This window comes from Electrona antarctica, assembly GCF_951216825.1.
Source record: "Electrona antarctica genome assembly, chromosome: 12".
Taxonomy (NCBI): domain Eukaryota; kingdom Metazoa; phylum Chordata; class Actinopteri; order Myctophiformes; family Myctophidae; genus Electrona; species Electrona antarctica.
In genome coordinates, this window is record NC_136793.1 from 17,108,341 (window position 1) to 17,128,482 (window position 20,142).

The window sequence follows — 20,142 nt, forward strand, 5'->3', positions numbered from 1 at the left end:
AGCCAATGTACAAGCTCACAATGTGGCTCAATGTGGTGAGCTTGTAGATCTGCTATTTTCACTAGTTTGGGGAATCATCAAATTTCTCTTTTGGGTCACAGGCTAAAACGTTTGGGAACCACTGCTCTAGAGGCCTGTGTGTGTGTGTGCTTGCCTCAGTGTCACGCCCTGTTGAACTCTCTCTTCAAAGTTCATTTCAAGTTTCCCTCACAGTACAGTCACAGTACAGTCGCTATCGGTTTCGTGCTGGTATTTAGCCTTAGATGGAGTTTACCACCAGCTTTGGCCTGCATTTGCAAGCAACCCGACTGTGTGTGCGTGTGCATGTGCGTGTGCATGTGCGTGTGCGTGCGTGCGTGCGTGCGTGCGTGCGTGCGTGCGTGCGTGCGTGTGCGTGTGTGTGTGTGTTCACTCAAGTGCCATAGCTCTCTGCTGTTGTCATTCCCAATGATAAATACTAGCCGGTGGGATCCGGGGCTTCCCTGTGGTGCACTCGTGGCACAACATCAGCGTTTCGGTGTGACAGTAGGAATGCACCAATGAACAGACAGACTGTTCCATAGAGGTTGCTCCAGTCCTCACACAGTCAGGTTTTCCTCGCCACCCGTTCCGGGTGCCTGACGCAGTAGCAGTGGTGGAAAAAAAATACTCAAAAGTTAAAGTATCCATACTGCAGTACTCTGCTTCAAGTAATAGTCGCAAAATTCAAAATGTACTTTCGTAAAAGTACAATAGTATTGGTACCAAAAGTAGAAATCACTCATTATGCAGAATGTCCCATTTCAAATGTATAAATTCAAATTGTGTACAAATCTTTTGAAATGCGTTGAAATGCTCGTTTGAAATGCATTGCGATGCAACACATCTTGTACTGTAGATCTGCTATTTTCAAATGGCCAAAATGTAGATAGGGTTGAAGTGGTTAATGCATGTTTTGTCATAATAATCTAAATCTACAAAGTAACAATTAACTAGTTTTCAAATAAATATAGTAAAGTAATAGTATAATATTTGGATCTGAGATGTAGTGGAGTGGAAGTAAAAGGAAAATCGGAAATTGGAAATACCTAAGAAAGTGCAAATGCCTTGGAATTTTACTTAAGTACAGTACTTAAGTGAATGTATAGTTACTTTCCACCACTGTGCAGTAGCCTGGCCCGCCTCATCCTTCGCTCTCTCTTTGACCTTCCTTTCTGAGGATGTGCTCCACCCGTGTGACAGCAAAGTGGCATCCCCCCCTTCCTTTCTGATGATGTGCTCCACCCGTGTGACAGCTCTCAGGGTCCACGACGGTGATGCACCCGCTAAGTCGATCAGTGGCCGATGGTTATGTTGGACACGCACGCATGCATGCACGCACGCACGCACGCACGCACGCACGCACGCACGCACGCACGCACGCACGCACGCACGCGCGCACGCACGCACGCACGCACGCACAGCACACAGACGCACACACACACACACACACACACACACACACACACACACACACACACACACACACACACACACACACACACACACATACAGTCTGTGTATTATTTATACAGTAGATACTTGTTGTTGTATTTACATTTTTGGCTCAAATCAGGGATACCCGTTTGAACCATCAACATTTACAACATTAAAATGCATTATGGGAATTGTAGGAACACAGAATACAGTATATATACTGTGTAAAAGAGAAAGTAAGAAAGATACATTTGTTTGTGACAGAGTCTGTTGTTTGACCATACGCCTCGAAAACAGCCGACCTACAAAACCTACAACGTGTTGCGGACACAACGTGTTGTGAGCTTGTAGGTCGGCTAATTTTGGCACTCGTCGCCGCCATGCACCAAAGCATAACTTAGGCTTTAAGCTCCTCACAGTGCGAGCGTGATGATTACATTATTTGATTGTGTGTGTGTGTGTGTGTGTGTGTGTGTGTGTGTGTGTGTGTGTGTGTGTGTGTGTGTGTGTGTGTGTGTGTGTGTGTGTGTGTGTGTGTGTGTGTGTGTGTGTGTGTGTGTGTGTGTGTGTGTGTGTGTGTGTGATTATTTCACATTAAGCTATTAATTTACTGATTAAATGGCACACACTGAACGCTTGCGGTGTGGAAGGACCTTTACTGTTGTTACCTCTTTCAATCCTTCACCTCAATTTCCTCCTCCTGCACTTTTGCATTTGGGACACGTCATCTTTGTAAAGGTGAACTACGGTCATATTGTCTCTGTCGGGTGGAAACCTCACAGCAAAAACAGAAAAAGTATCAGCTCAAAACACGTGGCTTCGTGGCGTGCTGCGTTTGGATGATCAAGTATGATCAAGTAGGGTGGCCGTTAATATATGAATACCATTAAACTGTGGAGATAAGAGGTTTCTGCCGACAGCAACGATATAATAATATGTTCATAGGATAATACACTGGAGTCTCTGTGTCTGAGTCCACATTTTGTTGGGGGTTACTGAATAACTTGTTTAAATACTCGAGATAAATAAATTATAGCCTAATCAATGGGTACATTTTCATTGTACGTGTGTGTGATGTGTACGCAGAAAGACACACACACACACACACACACACACACACCACACACACACACACACACACACACACACACACACACACACACACACACACACACACACACACACACAGTCTGTATGATCTACTATGTCAGTTATGTTCCTTATACGATTTATTTAAATTATTATTTTAGTCATTATCAACAGGCTCACATTGTTTCCAGAATAGAGACAGTAGGCCTCATGCGGCTAATGGCTCTCTCCTCTCTCGTTCGACAGGGAATATGGTGCAATTGATGATGTGGATATTGATCTACACATTGATGTCAGCTTCCTAGATGTGAGTATATCTTATTCAATGAAAAGGAAGGGATGTCCGCACGCTGTTTCTCTGCTCCCAGGAATTTTGTATTGGTACAACGTTTCGACCCTTGTGGGTCTTCGTCAGGTATCTATCTCTGTTGGATCCTATCTCAGTATATCTTATTCATGCATTTTTTGCGTCAATAAGAGTGAATGCGTGAATTTGAGTGGGAAACCTATTGATTGTGATCAATCAAATTGTGATTGATCACAATCAACAGGTTTCTCACTTTTAGGGGATTATAGGCAACATTTTTGTGTACATTATTATCAGTTAAATCAGGATGTTGGCCTGTTTGGTCCGCCCTGACCCCTCCTCTTCCTGGGGTGCGCCTATGTTTTCATTCCCACTATCGACAATGTATATGCGTTCTGAATGGCGCTGTTGACAGATTCAGTAGCGCAGCTCAGAATGTGTTCTTGAGAGATTACTCTACCCCTAACCCTAACCGCACGCGAAGCCACGTAGTCGGAATAATGGGATGTCGGTATTATGGGCAGTCCCCACAAAGCCACAGGTGTGTAAGGGAGGACCAAACTAGAGCGAAAAAATTCAAGCACACCGTCTCCTACCAATAAAGAATCTTAAATGTTTTGCATAATTATGTAGATGCTGGTATAGTAGACTTTGCTAATAAACCTGCTACAGAAGGCTATATGATTCAATATCACTATGGCTATTAAGACATGTTGTGAAGATTTCTAATCCTTACCTTGTTGATTAGGAGGAAATTGCGCTGGCATGGGATGTGATCCGCCGAGAGCCTGTCATAGTGCGCCTCCACTGCTCTCTGACACAGTATCTAAATGGAACAGGTGAGTCAAAAATATCAACTATACGGTAAATGATGTGACGTGGTTAAAAACAAGGGGATACAAATTATTGTCTGTGGTATGTGTGTGTGTGTGTGTGTGTGTGTGTGTGTGTGTGTGTGTGTGTGTGTGTGTGTGTGTGTGTGTGTGTGTGTGTGTGTGTGTGTGTGTGTGTGTGTGTGTGTGTGTGTGTGTGTGTGTGTGTGTGTGTGTGTGTGTGTGTGCGTGCGTGTGTGCATGCACTTGCGTGACTGAGGGAGAGAGTCTGTGCACGAATGCAATATGGGCATGGGAGGATGGTGTGACTGTGAAGGAAAACAAAAACGTTGGGTGGGTAGAGTTACAATGTCACCGCTAAAATCTAATTATGCACTGTATTGAGAAACAAAACCCTTGTCCGTCCTTGATTTCTGTCTGATGACTATGCCTATGATTTTGTCAAGTGTCAAGAAGCATGTGGTACCTTGTATTTGTTCACTCAATAAAAAGAATATTATAAAAAAAATGTAATAATAATAATAAAGATCCTCGCCAAAATATCCGACCTACAAGCTCACAGTGTGGAACTAGTTTGACCTGATGTCATGTGGGAGTCCTCGCCCAGCAGTCTGCCGTCACGGCGTCCCCCAGGCGGATGCGTGCCCTCAGGGCGTCTTACTGGTGTTATTTCTTTCAGCATAACTTTTGCGTGTGTGTGTGTGCGTGTGTGTGTGTGTGTCTCAGTCCCAACAGTGGATGTGTTCCAGGTATCAACTAAAGACAGGTTCGGTCTGGGACATCAGCTGAAAAAGTGAGTGAAATACAGTATACAGTATATTCATATTGTACAGTATATCATTATTTACGCCTACTCACCTTTCAGTTTGTATTCAACACCCAGTGGTCAGCTTGTTTCATATCGTCGCCGTCATTATGTTAAGTTGTGAAAATAGTGTTTCATCGCAACGTATTGTGAGCTTTTAGATCTGCTATTTTCGCTGCTTATGTGTGAAAACCTTGTATGATGAACACAAACTAAAATAAAACAATGGGGATCTACAAGCTGCAACACATCGTGAGCTAATAGATTGTCTACTGACACTGTATTATTATGATTTAGTAGGGCATTAATTTATGCAAAAACAAATATGGAGATTTCTGACTACAAACTTTGCGTATCATTCATGAAACAAGAGCAGCAGAACATATTTGTGAATAAATTAAGAACAAGGTTTTATTTTTTGGCATTAATCAAAAAATGAATCATAAACATAAATCATTAATCATTAATCATACATTTGCATAGCACATTTCATGCACAAGGAAATTCAAGTGGCTTTATATAAGGCATAAAAAGAAGGAATAAAATAGAAAGTGCAATAGTTTTATTTTTTTCTACCAAGTTAAGTTCTGCGCCATCAGCAATATATTTATTCAACAAAAAACTGACCCATCACCTCTGAGTGTAATCTATATTGATAATGATCATGCATATCTTTTCTGTCCGGTGGAAACCAGTCCAATACTGCTACTTTTCAGGAAATGGGAAAAAGTGAACCTGTGTTCCAATGGATCCAATATTTAAGCTCTTGCTAATACCTTTAAATTGTTATGGTATTTATACGAAATCAACACATAGATTTAACCGCTTTCACTTCAAAGAAAATAGCAAAAATAGCCAATCTACAAGCTCGGATTGCTGACACTAGTATGGTGAAGTAGATGGTTCTCAACCAGTGGTCCTTGAGGAGGTTCCAGGTGGTCCCCAGCAAAATGATGGAGACTTGGTAACCAAATGGACCCTTAATGATCTTTAACTCTTGAGAGTGTAAAACGAAACCAAATGGACCTTTACGGGTCCAATGGACATGGAGGTCCGTGGCTCAAATGCAGAATAAATAATGGTCCTTGATATGAAAAGGGTTGAAAACCAATCAAGTAGAGCATTAAATTACACAAATCCATAAAGAGTTGAAATATGGAGAGACAATGTTTCTGCTGAGCAATGTAGTTCAGAAAAGCCCTGGCTTAAAGCATTTGTTATGAGTGGAGAGCGTTACGTAATTAACAAAACAAATATTTGTTCGAATGATGGACTTATAGACAGAGCAGTTCCTTCTAAACAATGCTGTTATTCCCTCCTCATGTCCCTCATTAAAATCTGCCAACACAGACTGAGGCAGTAGGGATGAGAATGGCAATTATCGTTCTTTTCACTAAAATGTTTCGACGTCTATACGTAGTCTATCATTCAGTCAGACCGGACATGGTGTGTGATCCAAACACTGGGTCGGGAACCATTTGTCATACAAGTGCACGTTGTGAGCTTAGATCTGCTATTCTCACTTTTTTATTTTTTTTAAATAATCTTTCATTAACTGTAGGCCTAATCAAGGTTAATAATTGTGATAATTGACATTAAATGGCCCAGCCTAGGCAAGCATTCAGCGACAATCGCTGAGCTACAAGCTCAAAACGCATCGCAATGCGTTGAGCTTGTACAGATCAGCTATCTTTGGCGAAGATATTTGGTTTGTAGGTAGGAAAATAAGGAGGGGGCCATGCACAGACCCCTGGGGGACCCCGGTCAACAATGTACGTAGAGTTTAAGTGGTTAATTAAGAAAGTGCCTGTCCCTGAATATTTTATGAATATAATGATAATCCCCGCGGAAATGAAAGCACTCATTATCTGATCATACTTACACCGTTGATAAAGTGAAGCTTAATTAATACTTAGTAACCTTTTTGTTTTACCAGTATAATATAAAGCCACATTGAGACTAAAGTCTCTTTTCGCCTCTGTCGGGTGCAAACCTTGTATGCAAACCTACGTTTCAGAATATAAATTCAAAAATAGCATAGATGATCCTTGTTTTATATTATATTTATTTTTGCTACTTTTGTGTGATTTATATATATTAAAAAAAAGTTAAAATATGGAGATAAGAGGGTCATGGATTTTATAGTGTAGTTTGGGGTACCATTGGGGTAATACAGTATGTTATTAAATGGGGGGGGGGGGGGGGGGGGTACTTAGGGGGTCTCACACATATCAAACTGGGGATCCTTGCAAATAAATACATACATGAATAAAAACGTTTCAGAACCACTGTTGAAAGCATGCAGTGGTTTTACCACCAGTGGTCATTGAGGTGGTCCCAGGTGGTCCCCAGCTAAATGACGGAGAGTTGGTAACCAAATGGACCCTTATTAGATCTTTAACTCTTGAGAGCGTAAAATCTCAAGAGTTACATTATTGATAAACATTAAGCATTACTTAATTTACAAGAAGTCTACATTAGAGAATGTCAAATAATTGTTCTTTTGATCGTGCCTGATATCCCTCATATGGTAACAACATCAATACAGCATGGAATTGTGGGCAACAAAATATTCTTTAGTTTTGGTCTTGAGAGGCAAAATGTCATCATGGTCCGTGGCTGAAATTCTGAATAAATACTGGACTTTGATATGAAAAAGGGCTGAAAACCACGGCTGTCGTTGTGTTGTGGTGTCAGGATCATGCAGACGTTTGTCACGCAGCAGTGGAAACATCAGAGCAAGGAGAAGCTCAACTGTTCCCACAACAAGAAGAACAATGACAAGAAGGTCAAGTCCCCCCTGCACATCTTCTCTACGCTGCGCAGGTCAGAGAGACCACACACCTGGCATTACGCACTCTGTTGTCTGGGTTTTCACCAGTGGTGGAAAAAGTACTCAAATGTTTTACTTGAGTAAAAGTATCAATATTGCAATAGTTTTGTAATTATAATCAAAATCTACAAATTAACTAGTAAGTAAAGTTTTCAAATAAATGTAGTGCAGTAAAAGTACAATAATTTGCATCCGAGATGCAGTGGAGTAGAAGTAAGTAAGTATTGGAAATTGGAAATACCGTACTCAAATAAAGTACAAATTTAAGTACAGTACTTAGTTACTTTCCACCACTGGTTTTCACACTTCAAATTGTACATCGCATCAGATGGAGTTAGGGGAAAATCATGGGATTTTTCAGTGTGGTCAAATAATGGTTGATAGGCCAAACCAATATACCGGTTGGACTGTATTTGCGGCTGTCTCGATTATGAGATTTCTTTAATTTGATTAATTGCCATTCTAATAATTGTGATTAGCGATTTAATACGTACGTCACGTACGTTGTGTGGCAGGTCCCCCAGCTACCCTCCTCCTGGCTGCGTGAAGAGCAAAAAGAAGCTGAAACCAGAGCAGGACGGAGTGTCCAAGTCGCACCGCCTGCTGCGTCGCACCTGCTCCAGCGCTGTCAAACAACCGGAGGTGGACGGCTGCAGCAAGGCCACACACAGGTTGGTATTAACCGTTTTGATTAGTTTGTAAATTAGGCTTGCTAGTTATTTATTTATTCATTTTAGGGATGCACCGATATGGAAATTCTTGCCCCGATACCGATGTTTACAATAACAATTTAGCCAATAGCCGATACTGATGCCGATATTCTTTGTTCTTTTTATTTCCCTCTTTTGTGCCAGGGAAACAAATACATCTTCAATGCAATAAATAAATGTTCAGAATGAACAGTTTGGTCGGCTGCAGATAACCAACATATATAGCCATCGCAAAATGTATGCTTATCAACAACAGATAAATATCGGCTACTGCTATCGGTTAATGTCAGTTTTATTTGCCGATACCGATATTGACCGATAACAGCAAATATCGCCCGATACCGATATGTGGCCGATACATCGGTGCGTCCCTTTACGGGTTTCAGCCCTCCTCTGAGAGACAGACTGTAAATAGTACCATATTATCATGAGCATTATTAGTGAGGACCAGTTATGAAGATATGTTGAAAATGTGTGAAGTCGCCCTAAAATGGTTGAAGTGCTCCTTTAAACAAACTTAGCTTAGCACAGTGGATCTCAAACTTTTCATTTCGAGGACCCCCGTAGCTCTATTTCTATCTACTCTAATTTGGTTCCATTTGTACACTCTCAGAGTTACACAAGCAGCCATGTGGAATTTGGAAACATGCACAATATCAGCACCCTGACTTTGTTTGACCAGATTAGAACAGAGCCTTCATTAGTATCATTGGTAATTCCTGTAAAGGATCCTAAGGAAAAGGCCTGTGTTAGGAACTCTAACAATAGTCTGTTCCATTCGGTTCTGGGTAAAACAAATTACAGGTCTATTTGGGTACGGGACCATGAAGACCTTTACTTGGAGAACCACACAGCACTGTGATTTATTTATTTCTGGAACACAGTTCTTATAAAGATTCCCCCCTACCCAATGGGAGATTTAATACAAAACATTACACTTGTGACCCAGGGGAATAGCGCCCTCTAGCGGCAGTGATGTTAGACTTCGGTGTTCTATTCTACTTTTGGTTACTGAGTTAGTTTTGGTTGCAGTGTTGATTTTGACAGTACATTTTGATTTAGTTTTAGTCATAGTTTTTATTTATTTTTTAATAATATTGAGCTTTTGTCAAGTCCCACCTGTGGTTGTGCCACTCTTTGCACCCTTGCACCCTTGGTTGGACAAAAATCCTTTCTCTCCATCCACTATTCAGTGTATTCAATTCTTATTTTATTATTTTAATTTTAAACTTAGACCCAGTAAAAAGGAATTCCTCGGGTGCAGTAAGTGACTGGACATAAATTAAGCTTTTAAATGTTTTAGCAAATATATTCAACATAAACAACCATAAGGTGGAAACAGGGCAGAACAAGGCAGAAAGAGCCTGCTGGTTAGTCAGTCAGGGAGCTATCTGACAATGGGTCAATAGGCCTATCTCACAGAATTTCCCCGCCCCCTTTCCACGCCCCCTTTCGGAGCTAGTGGTGATAGCGTGACGTCACTCCATAGACACTACATGTTAACAGAGGTCATTTAAGAAGTCTACAACTTTTGTTTTCTCAAGGTAAGGTTTGTTCTATCTGTCTTCTACCATCTTGTTTGCTTCATAATAATATTGGTCTGTCACATTTTTACATTAGGAAATGTACTTAGATTCTCCAGAGAAAAAAACGTGTAAATGCTAATGTTAAATGACACCACTAGCTACCGGAAGGGGGCGTGGAAAGGGGGCTGTGAGATAGGCCTATTGGATTTGGTTCCAACTCTAATGAAGCCCTGGTGGTCCTCCGACAGGCTCCTGGGTCAGTCTCTGTCCAGTGACGCTGGAGCACGCCTGGAGCACGCCACCTCCTCCTCGTCATCATCGCCCATGTCCCTGAAGCCCCCCAACCGCCTGCTGGGACGCCCCTGCTCCTCCGCGGTCAAACCCAAAGACTGCCCGCCGCCGCCACTGCCCCTCCGGCCCCCGCACAACAAGCTCCTCCCCCGCTCGTGCTCGGGCGACCCACGGTGCGTTGACCACCCCGGAGGCGTGAGCGTGGGCGGGATCAGCGGGGGCGTCAGCACCTCGTCTGGCTTGGGCGGAGGAGTGCTGAAGACCCCCCAGCGACCACTCAGCAGGCATGGGCCACGCTTCTTATTGATTGATTGATTGATTGATTGATTGGATACTTCAATGCAGTGGTTCCAAATCTTTTTAGCTCAAGACTTATTACTTCTTAAATGTTCGTTTTCTAATTTAGGTAATTTCTTTGATTTCCTCATGAAATTAATTCAAGAAAAATCATTGAATTACATTTTAATGAATGAAAAATTATGCATTTTTTAGGGAATGTTTCTTCTTCAAACACCCTATAGCAATGATTACTATCACAATATAGAGCCATTTAACACTGTTACTGAAACACTCTACAGCATTGATTACTATCACAATATACAGTAGAGCTATTTAACAGCCACTTTCCTCCATGACCAGGTCGTGTTCTGGCTCCATCCGTACGGAGGAGATGGACGGGCTGAAGCATCACCACCGGCTGCTCAGCAGGTCCTACTCTAGCAGCACCAAGATGGGCAAGGTACCATACCATACCGTACCGTACTGTACCGTACCGTACCATACCATACCATACCATACCATACCATACCATACCATACCATACACCATACCATACCATACCATACCATACCATACCATACCATACCATACCATACCATACAGTGGCCCCCCATATATAACTCTAATAGACCCCTTTTCCACCAAAATACGGTTCCGTTCTAGATTCTTGGAACCTTTAACGGAACCGGCAGCCACTTTTTTTGGTTCCAGTTCCGAGCCAACTTAGGGTTCTGAACCAATTCATTTTCAGTGGAAACACTCTGAACTGGTTCAATATTAGGCAGGAAAAAAATAACTGAACCGGTTCAACCCTGGTGGAAAAGGGGCCCATTTGTGACTTTATTCAGCTGGGTGAAAGTGGCTTGAAGTTCTTGCCAGAACTATACCCCGATCAACCTTCATCTCCTCGTAATTCATGCATCCCTGAACACATGCATTCAATGTCTTAACGTATGCCTCAGTATGGTGTAGAAAGCATAAGCACATGATATCATGCATAGCAAATGATTTATTTATCTTTCTCCACAAACCCTGAACTACAAGCCAGATACACAGCAGAGTTCAAGGACCTCGTTCACATACACGATGTGAAGGAGGAACCGGGTACAGGGTACACAAAGTTCATGGAAGCACACAAGGCTGCAACAGCGAGGTGTGTACCGGTGATGCAGAGGACCAGAGGCCCCACAAGATCAAAACATCCGGATGTCATCGCAGCACGTCGAAGAGTAGAGGAAGCACGTCGAGCATGCGATCAAGAACCGTCCGCAGAACAACGCAAGACACTTAAGGAGGCCAAGCGACTTCTCTTCGCCGAGTACGATAACATCAAGGGTGTGGAGCTGATGCAAAAAGTCTGCAGGGTGGAAGCTGCTCATGGGGAATTCCAGTACAGCGAGTCATGGAGGGTGATCAATGAGATGTGTGGAAGGAAGAGACCGAAAGAGGGACAGGTGGCAGGAAACAGCCCAGAAGAGAGAGTGACCACCTGGTTAGCTCACTTCAGGAACCTCCTCGGCACACACCAGACAGTGGAAGATGCTGAGAAGGAAATGCCTGCAGTCCTAGAGGATCTCAACATGGATGACGGCCCTTTCACAGCAGGAGAGTTTGCCAAGGTCAAAGCCTCCCTGAGGCAGGGGAAAAGTGCTGGACCTGACGGCATTCCACCTGAGGTAATCAAGAACTGCAATCTTGATGAAGTCATCTTGGAGATCTGCAACCAGGCTCTATTGGGAAACACCATGCCATAAATATGGTCTCTCTCTCACATCATCCCAGTACCAAAATCTGGAGATCTGTCAAAACCTGACAATTACCGTGGTATCAGCCTGACCTGTATCATAGCAAAAATGTTCAATCGCATGATACTGAACAGGATAAGGAGCGCAATCGACCCCCACCTCAGGGAAAACCAAAACGGATTCCGAGAGGGGAGAACAACCTTAGCCCAGATCCTTGCATTACGGAGGATCATTGAAGAGGTAAAGAGGAACAACCTAGCAGCAGTGCTATGCTTCATTGACTTCAGGAAGGCCTTCGACTCAATCCATAGAGGAATGATGATGAGAATACTCAAGGCCTACAATGTTCCTCCGAACCTGCTCCGAGCCATTGATACCATGTACACGGGAACGAGAGCTCGAGTGACAACGCCGGATGGTAACAGCGAGGAATTCAACATCCAAACCGGAGTGCTGCAGGGAAACACCCTAGCCCCCTTCCTTTTTATAATAGTATTGGACTATGCTCTGAGACAAGCTATTAATGGAAGGGAGACAGAGCTCAGACTATGCTGATGACATCTGCCTGCTATCTGACAACGTAAGGCAGGCACAGGCTCTCCTGACCAGTGTGGAGTTGGAGTGCGCCAAAGTTGGCCTCAGGCTAAATGCAAAGAAGACTGAGGTCATAACCTATAACATCCCCCAAGGACATCTGCCCCTAACAACAATAGAAGGTACTGTCCTAAAGGAGGTCAGTGACTTCAAATACCTGGGCGCATGGGTCGGCTCCACAGAGAAGGACCTTAAAGTGAGGAAGGCACTTGCCTGGCGAGCTCTTAATGGCATGACCAGTGTGTGGAAATCCAACCTCCCTCGACATATCAAGATCAGTTTCTTCTCTGCTACCGTGGAGTCTGTTCTCCTCTATGGCTGTGAATGCTGGACACTAACACAAGCCCTACAGAAATCCAGAATGTTACGTCTGGTACTTAACACCAACAGGGACGAGCACATCACCAACAAGCGTCTGTACGGGGCATTACCAAGTGTAACAGAGAAGATAGCAGTAAGGAGGATGAGACTAGCTGGCCACTGCCACCGACACCAAGAACTCCCGGTCAAAAAGCTTGTACTGTGGGAACCGACACACGGGCATCGATCGAGAGGACGTCCCACACCTACCTACGTGGACGTACTAAAGAACGATACTGGCGCGGAAAGCACAAAGGAGCTGGCCAGATGTATGGAGAACCGAGATGACTGGAAACGCCGATGAAAGGCTCGTCTGAGGACGACGTAGAGAGATGGTAGCGATGTCTTTCATTGTTCTACTGGCCCCATGGTTTCAAATTTAGTCTTAACATTGACTGATTGAACAAAGGATAAGCAGTCTGAATTTATTTTGGAATGTTTTGTCTCCTTTTTGAAGATAACTAACTCATATTCCCAATTCAAAACATGGCTAGTGTTTGAAGTGATATTCCTTGCCAGCCTTAGAATGCTGTTATTATGTGTTGACCAACAATCTTTGAACAAAGTGTGCCTATTCTCAGCCAGGGAATAGCAGATCTTCAAGCTCAAAACGTGTCACATTGTGAGCTTGTAGATTGTAATTTTTTGGCAACGACATGTGTGTAAGTGTAAAATTAAACCAAATCTTGGCTCTCAAGAGTTAAATTCTTGTTTAATAATATCTGCATTACTTAATTTACAAGAAGTCAATTACAATTACAACTAGAAAAAGTGCCCTTCTGGGCACAGGTCTCCACCAGGAGGATAGGACTGTGTGAGATGTTTGGCAAAATGTTTAGGAGTAATATAAACATGTTTTTTTTGTTTGTTTGTTTTTTGCAACAATTTTCTTCATTTCGTTGAGGAAATGCAGAGCCAGATCACTCAGAGCATCTCTGAGGATAGAATTCTGGATGAGCAGGACATGTGCAGCATCAGTGTAGAATCTGAGAAATCCAACAGACTCGTCAGGCCTCATGGTGGCGCTATAACCGGCAGATGTGGAGGGATGCAGGGACAATGTTTTTCCATGGCCTCTAGGGAGTGCGCATACATAAGTTGTATACAGATTGATGCAGTTATTGTTAAAAACAGGAATTGGCCTGTTATAGCGCCACCATGAGGCTGATTTGGAATAAAATGAGGCATGGCATGTCGTCCTCGGCCTAGTGGAAATGTGCGTGTATAATTTCACGGAAATTGCACACTGTGTTTGTGATTTGTGGCATTTTGTTCGAAACGGACCAATCATGTGAGCTTTGGAAGCCAATATTAGCCAATCAGGATGGAAGATGGGAAATGGTGCAGATCCGTGTTGATCACATGACTATGGAGATAGTGTATACCGAATTGTGTGATGGATAAAATGTGTACGAGTAATCTACAGAAATGTGTTTTGCCTAAATTGGCCTCATGGTGGCGCTATAACAGGCCGCTGAAGAATATTTGGGGCAGAGGTTCGTCGTTGGCATCCAGGGAGTGTGTGCAAAGTTTGGCATGGATCGGGCCAGCGGTGGCGGAGATTAGCTGGTAACGGACGGAAGGAAGGAAGGACGGACGGACGGACGGACGGACGGACACACACACACACACACACACACACACACACACACACACACACACACGGACGGAGTGCAAAACATACTCTCTCCCCATGCCTTCGGCCTGGTGGAGACAATTAGTAGAGAATGTAAAATAATTGTTATTTTGATCAACATTTGCCTGTTATCTCTCCGAGGGTACCACATCAATACAGCATGGAATTGTGGACAAAATATTATTTAGTTTAGGGTCTGCGAGGCTAAATGGTTGAAAACCAGTTTTAACTGGTAAACAGTACTGAAGAACTCTCATAATCACAGAAGGGTTGAAACAAACAACTAAATAAGAATCTGCTTGCCCCAAAATATCTCAGAAGGTGAAAAAAGTTAATTGCTTTGTTTCCTATATGCGCGGATTCAATGATGAAGGTGGACATCTTCAAGGACTCGGCGTCTGACGGGCCGGGCCGCCGGCTCTCTCTTACCTCAGGGCTTATCGGCATCCTGGCCCCATCGCTCGCCACGCAGCCTGCGGTGAGTATCCAGTCCAACCTCTAGTGAAGCCAAGGCTAACACTGTCTATAGCCATTCCTCATTCCCCAAATAGATCCGCAAGCTTGTAGATCTGCTATGTTCATTACTTCTTTTCTTCTAATTTACGGTATGTCATTTCTTTGATTTTTCTTTTATTTCTTCATGAAGTTACTGAAAAAAAAACATTGAATTTTGGTTTAATTCATGAAAAGTTTTGCTTTTTTTGGGAATGTTTTTTGAAAATGTTTTGAAATAATTATAATTAAAAAACAAATTTAGCAAACCAAAAGATAAGGGGACCCATAACAATGTGTCCGCGACCCACAAATTGGTCACGACCGAGTGTTTGGGAACCAGTGGTCTATACTATGCGTTCACTGACTAATAGCATTTCCATCTCCCTCACTCTATGTAGCCAAACAACGGTGCCAAATCCATTCCAATCAGAGACCGAGGCTTCCTGGTCCAGGTAAATGTTTATCTTTGCTCTCACTTCATTCCGGCTGCAGTAGCTTCCCTCCCTGAACTAACAGCTACAGTCATCATTTTGACACATTCAATTAAACCAATACTCGATAATTCTCCTACCTCAAAGAACTTCTCAGACCACAACCCTCTACTCGAAACCGTCGCTCATGACCAAGCTCCGCACCATGGGGATGACCGGGCATTCTGCTCCACTGCCCCACGCCTGTGGAATGTCCTCCACGACCATTTGAGATAGTTCTACTTGATTGTTGACACTAGTATTTGAGTAGGGCGAGCGTGAAAAACAAACAAACAAAAAACACGCGTGTAGCGACCACTGCCACTAGTACAAAGATACCAATTAAGGATTAGTCAGTGACATCACTGTCATACGTTACTGTACATTGCGATGTTTCAAAGACCATTAGTACACACTCCTTTGGTTGTGTATTGTTGTTATTACAGTTATTATTACAACTCAAGACAACATCAGGAACACAGTCAAACTTTATTATTTGCTCTAAACGCTGACTATGACTCTTCTTCTGTCAAATGACATTCTCTATCTCCCAAAGCCCTGTAGTCCACACTGTCCCCATGAGCCATATAATGCCATTACAGTTGAATGAAGTGTACTCGAATACAGAAGAATCTTGGCCAATATGAATGCTGGCCAGCGGGGCGAGGGCAAACCGTACCTTTCTGTCTCTCTACAATGGCCACTCCCACATTCCATTCCACCACACTCCTTGCTACACACCTGTTTCCACTCCCTCATTAGCCCAACAGTGCCATACCCATTACACACCTGAGTCCACTTCTCCAATCAACGTACTATACCTATAAAACTGGACTTATTTCACACACTGTTAGTTTATACTTTGTTGCCTCTGTGTTGTTGTCATTGCAGACAATAGAGTACGCAGAGCAGCGGATTCCAGTTCTGAACGAGTTCTGTGTGGTCTGTGATGAGCCACATGTGTTCCAGAATGGACCCATGCTCAGGGTGAGGAAGCCCAACGTAGACCAGCACATTTTTTTATTTAGTTTTAAGGTACCTCTCCACCCACCGAAGTCGGCCGGTAAGTGTCGGAAAGCATCTGTTGCCGAAAATCTGCTGTTGAATGGTACACTGTCTCAGTGTCTTGTCGCATCGCAAGTTGTAGGGAAGTGTCGAAAGCTTTCGACCGTTGGATAGCAGCTGGCTTGTTGCTGAAAAAGACATCACACCATAGGCTAATTTTAGCACCATAGTAGCGGTCTGTTGGTGCCATATCATTGTTTCGAGTTCCGACAACCCATTATTCCGATGTCCGTTGGTCCGACTGGCCCCATTAATAACCCCATCCCTAACCCTAACCGCACACGGAGTAATGGGATGTCTCTCGACTCTTTTCTTCACATAGTCTTTTGAATAAAATGCAATTTGGTTTTTATAGATTAAATTAAGATTGTAGTCAACTAAACGGTTTAGTCAATTAAAATGCGTTTTGGTGGGCTGTGATGGTGTTGTAATGCCATATTTATACTTGGCTCCATGCCAATTTATTTGTAATTACTTTCTTTTTCATAGCGCGACATCTCTTCTCCACTAGTCCCTCCCTAACATTTTTGTCTAGTTTTTATTTGTTGGCGAAAATTGTCATCAATCATCATAGCTTAGTGTTTATGTAGTTTTTATCTGTGAAAAAGATAGTCGACGGACATTCTTTCCTATACTGTTGGGGCCGATTCATACTCCTATTTTACCGCTGTTTCGGCGCTGTAGTGCTGAAATGATTTCGGCTCGTCAGAAATTTTCAGTAGCACCGAAGAGCCGACTTTAGGACGGTACCAGCCCCCCCCCCCGAACCTCAAATGACGTCACATTGTAGGCTCTACAGAGCCGAACCGACTTTTATTCTGCTCTAAAATAGGAGTATGAATCGGCCCTTAGTTGACAAATTGAACACTGAAAGTGACTCAATAATGTGCAATTGAATTGCTCAAACACAACGATGATGGTAAAATGTTGTGTGCAGCTAGTTCAGTGATATCTGCGCAGGGCTTTTTCATTGTCCTACTGTTTCCCAAACGTGGTTTACAAACATTCTAAACGGAAATTATTAGATTTTCTGGTTTTATTTGTTATTTACTTTTTTACATACCGGTACACACAAACAAGGGATATTTATTTTCAACCCATACAAATTGGTCCGTGATCCAAACATGGGACCAATTTGTACCAATTTGTATGGGTCGCGACAAATAAACCGACCCACATGTTTAGAACCACTGGTGTAACCCATCCCCCCTCCCCTGTCTCTCTGTGTGTGTGTGTGTGTGTGTGTGTGTGTGTGTGTGTGTGTGTGTGTGTGTGTGTGTGTGTGTGTGTGTGTGTGTGTGTGTGTGTGTGTGTGTGTGTGTGTGTGTGTGTGTGTGTGTGTGTGTGTGTGTGTGTGTGTGTGTGTGTGTGTGTGCGTGCGTGCGTGCGTGTCCACAGCCTACAGTGTGTGAGAGGGAGCTGTGTGTGTTTGCCTTCCAAACCCTGGGGGTGATGAACGAAGCGGCCGATGAGATCGCAACCGGAGCTCAGGTACTGTACAGGCACATGAGTGAAACATGGACATGTATACCACTAGCCTAAAGGGGGAATTCCCCCCATGGCTTTTACTTTACTATACAGTTGGAGGCCATCGATATTGTCCTTTTATTTTTGCTGAGGTTTGCGTGATCTGCGCAAAAGGACAGTTAACCCATTTTGGGCGGGAACCCCTTTTGGTGTTTTAAACATTATAATTTAGCTATTGAAAATAGCAGATCTACAAGCTCATAGCGCGCCACCGAGTGGCGCGCTATGAGCTTTGTAGGTCTGCTATTTTTGAAAAATAGTGAAAATATTTATTTCAGAAAACTGGAGGATTTAGAAGGATTTTTTTAAATGTTGAGGTCAGGCCTAAATGGGTCAAATGATAAGGGACAATATCGGTGGCACCCAACTGTATGTATTAATTTGGTCGGGACAGCGCACATTGATGAACACAAGACAGGTGTAATACATACAGTACATGAGCAGGTGTAAATATGCCAGGTTTATAGCGAAAGCTATTTTCCAACCGTAGTCCCCTCCCCTCAAAAGAAAAAGAAAAAAATCAAGTAATAAAACAGACATTATAACATAACAATGTTACAACATAAGTTAAAGGGACCTCGTCTTTCTTTAATTTAATTTAATCGAGTAATTAAAAAATTATATATATTTTGTATTTATATATATATATATATATTGCTTTTACTCACATGTTAAGGCCTATTCATAGTCATTACGGTATTATTTCACCGGAGCTGAAATAACGTTGAGCGGTGGTGAGTAAAAACAGAGAGAAGGGCTGGAGCGGTGGCGGTGGTTTGCTCTTCACCGCGGCTCGTGACGTCATGTTGTAGTTCGGTGGTCACCTCACCACCGAAAATCCAGACTATGTATGAGCCTTTAGACAGCCTACATACGGATCCGACGTGCACGCACATGCTTAAGTTATTACTCCTTTTTCTTCTCAAAATGAGCCAAAATCCAGTGTTTGGATGGTTATTATTCCCTCTTCTTAGTACATCCGCGGATGAAAGCATCTCATCACCGGTCTACCGCAGCCAGAGTGAAGAGTGAAGCCACACTGTAGTGTCTTCTACTGTGGTATTTCACGCATTTGACTGGCACTGGACTCACAATCCCCGCCGTGTCGGGAGGGATTGGGTTAACATGTATTCAAATGTAATTTAGAGTGGGCCTAGTCTACAACAAATATTGCACGTCTGGGTCATCTTTCAACCACTGTTTTAATTGTCCTTTGAAGGCTGACAAAGTGGGGCTCTCCCTTAGGGTAACTGGGAGACGGTCCCAGAACGAACAACATTTGATGGAGAGGACATTTTGTTCAAACGTGGACCTTGCAGTCCCCTCTAGAGTGTGACCTATAGTGCCACGCCCCATGACCCTCTACCTTCGAATAAATTCCCTTAGGGGAGGGGGAGCATTAGTAGATAAAACTAGCCACTTTTCAAAAGGTGATGTTTTTGGGGAGATGTTAGGCTTTTTAGGTTATCAGGCAGAGGTTCTGAGCCACTTACTGCTACACATGAAGCCCTTCTACACGCACGCACGCACGCACGCACGCCAGAGAGAGAGAGAGTGAGTGCCTTAGATACATCAATGTTTTTATCTTTTGACTGAAAACATTTAGAGGTTAGATTTATGCGTTGGAGTCATTTCAAACATTCTCACTCCAAGCAGTGCGTGTGGTTTTACCATATTTTTCAAATATGGTTTTGTTGAAAGGCAATCAATTATTAAAGCCCATGTTTCAAGCTTCGGCCTTCGGGTGATGTCTGACATTAGCCTACATATGCCTTTAGGCTACTTGCTTCGTTTTGAGCCACACACGGGTTGTTTGCAGAAGGACATTGCTCAGACGAAACAGAGTTATAGGTTCAGGTTGGCGTTACACATAACTATAGTCTATATTGCTATAGTTAGTTTAACACTTATTTTAACAAATTAATATGACTTATTAAGTGTGTGTCTGTGGGTTCTATAAATATTGAACCAATGAAAAGTATTAACAAGATTAACATTTATTCTTCTTCCATTCCTGAAAAGTAACGGCTTTGGACATGCTAGGTTTCCACGCGACAGGAATGATATGCTAATGCAAGACCATTTCTCTTCAAGTCATGCACACGTCAAGTAACTGTTGTGA

General features: G+C 43.0%; 1 protein-coding gene across 1 annotated transcript in view; it reads left to right on the top strand.

Annotated features, from left to right (window-relative positions):
- The window catches only part of parp8 (poly (ADP-ribose) polymerase family, member 8), a 59,388-nt gene that overhangs the window by 28,312 nt on the left and 10,934 nt on the right, over positions 1 to 20,142 (top strand). Inside the window, exons 8-18 of the mRNA XM_079516861.1 lie at positions 2,791 to 2,851; positions 3,600 to 3,690; positions 4,411 to 4,477; positions 7,187 to 7,315; positions 7,838 to 7,993; positions 9,807 to 10,133; positions 10,489 to 10,588; positions 14,837 to 14,941; positions 15,357 to 15,410; positions 16,320 to 16,415; positions 17,892 to 17,984. Coding sequence (XP_079372987.1) covers positions 2,791 to 2,851; positions 3,600 to 3,690; positions 4,411 to 4,477; positions 7,187 to 7,315; positions 7,838 to 7,993; positions 9,807 to 10,133; positions 10,489 to 10,588; positions 14,837 to 14,941; positions 15,357 to 15,410; positions 16,320 to 16,415; positions 17,892 to 17,984 — 1,279 coding nt within the window. The remainder of the gene's footprint in view (positions 1 to 2,790; positions 2,852 to 3,599; positions 3,691 to 4,410; positions 4,478 to 7,186; positions 7,316 to 7,837; positions 7,994 to 9,806; positions 10,134 to 10,488; positions 10,589 to 14,836; positions 14,942 to 15,356; positions 15,411 to 16,319; positions 16,416 to 17,891; positions 17,985 to 20,142) is intronic.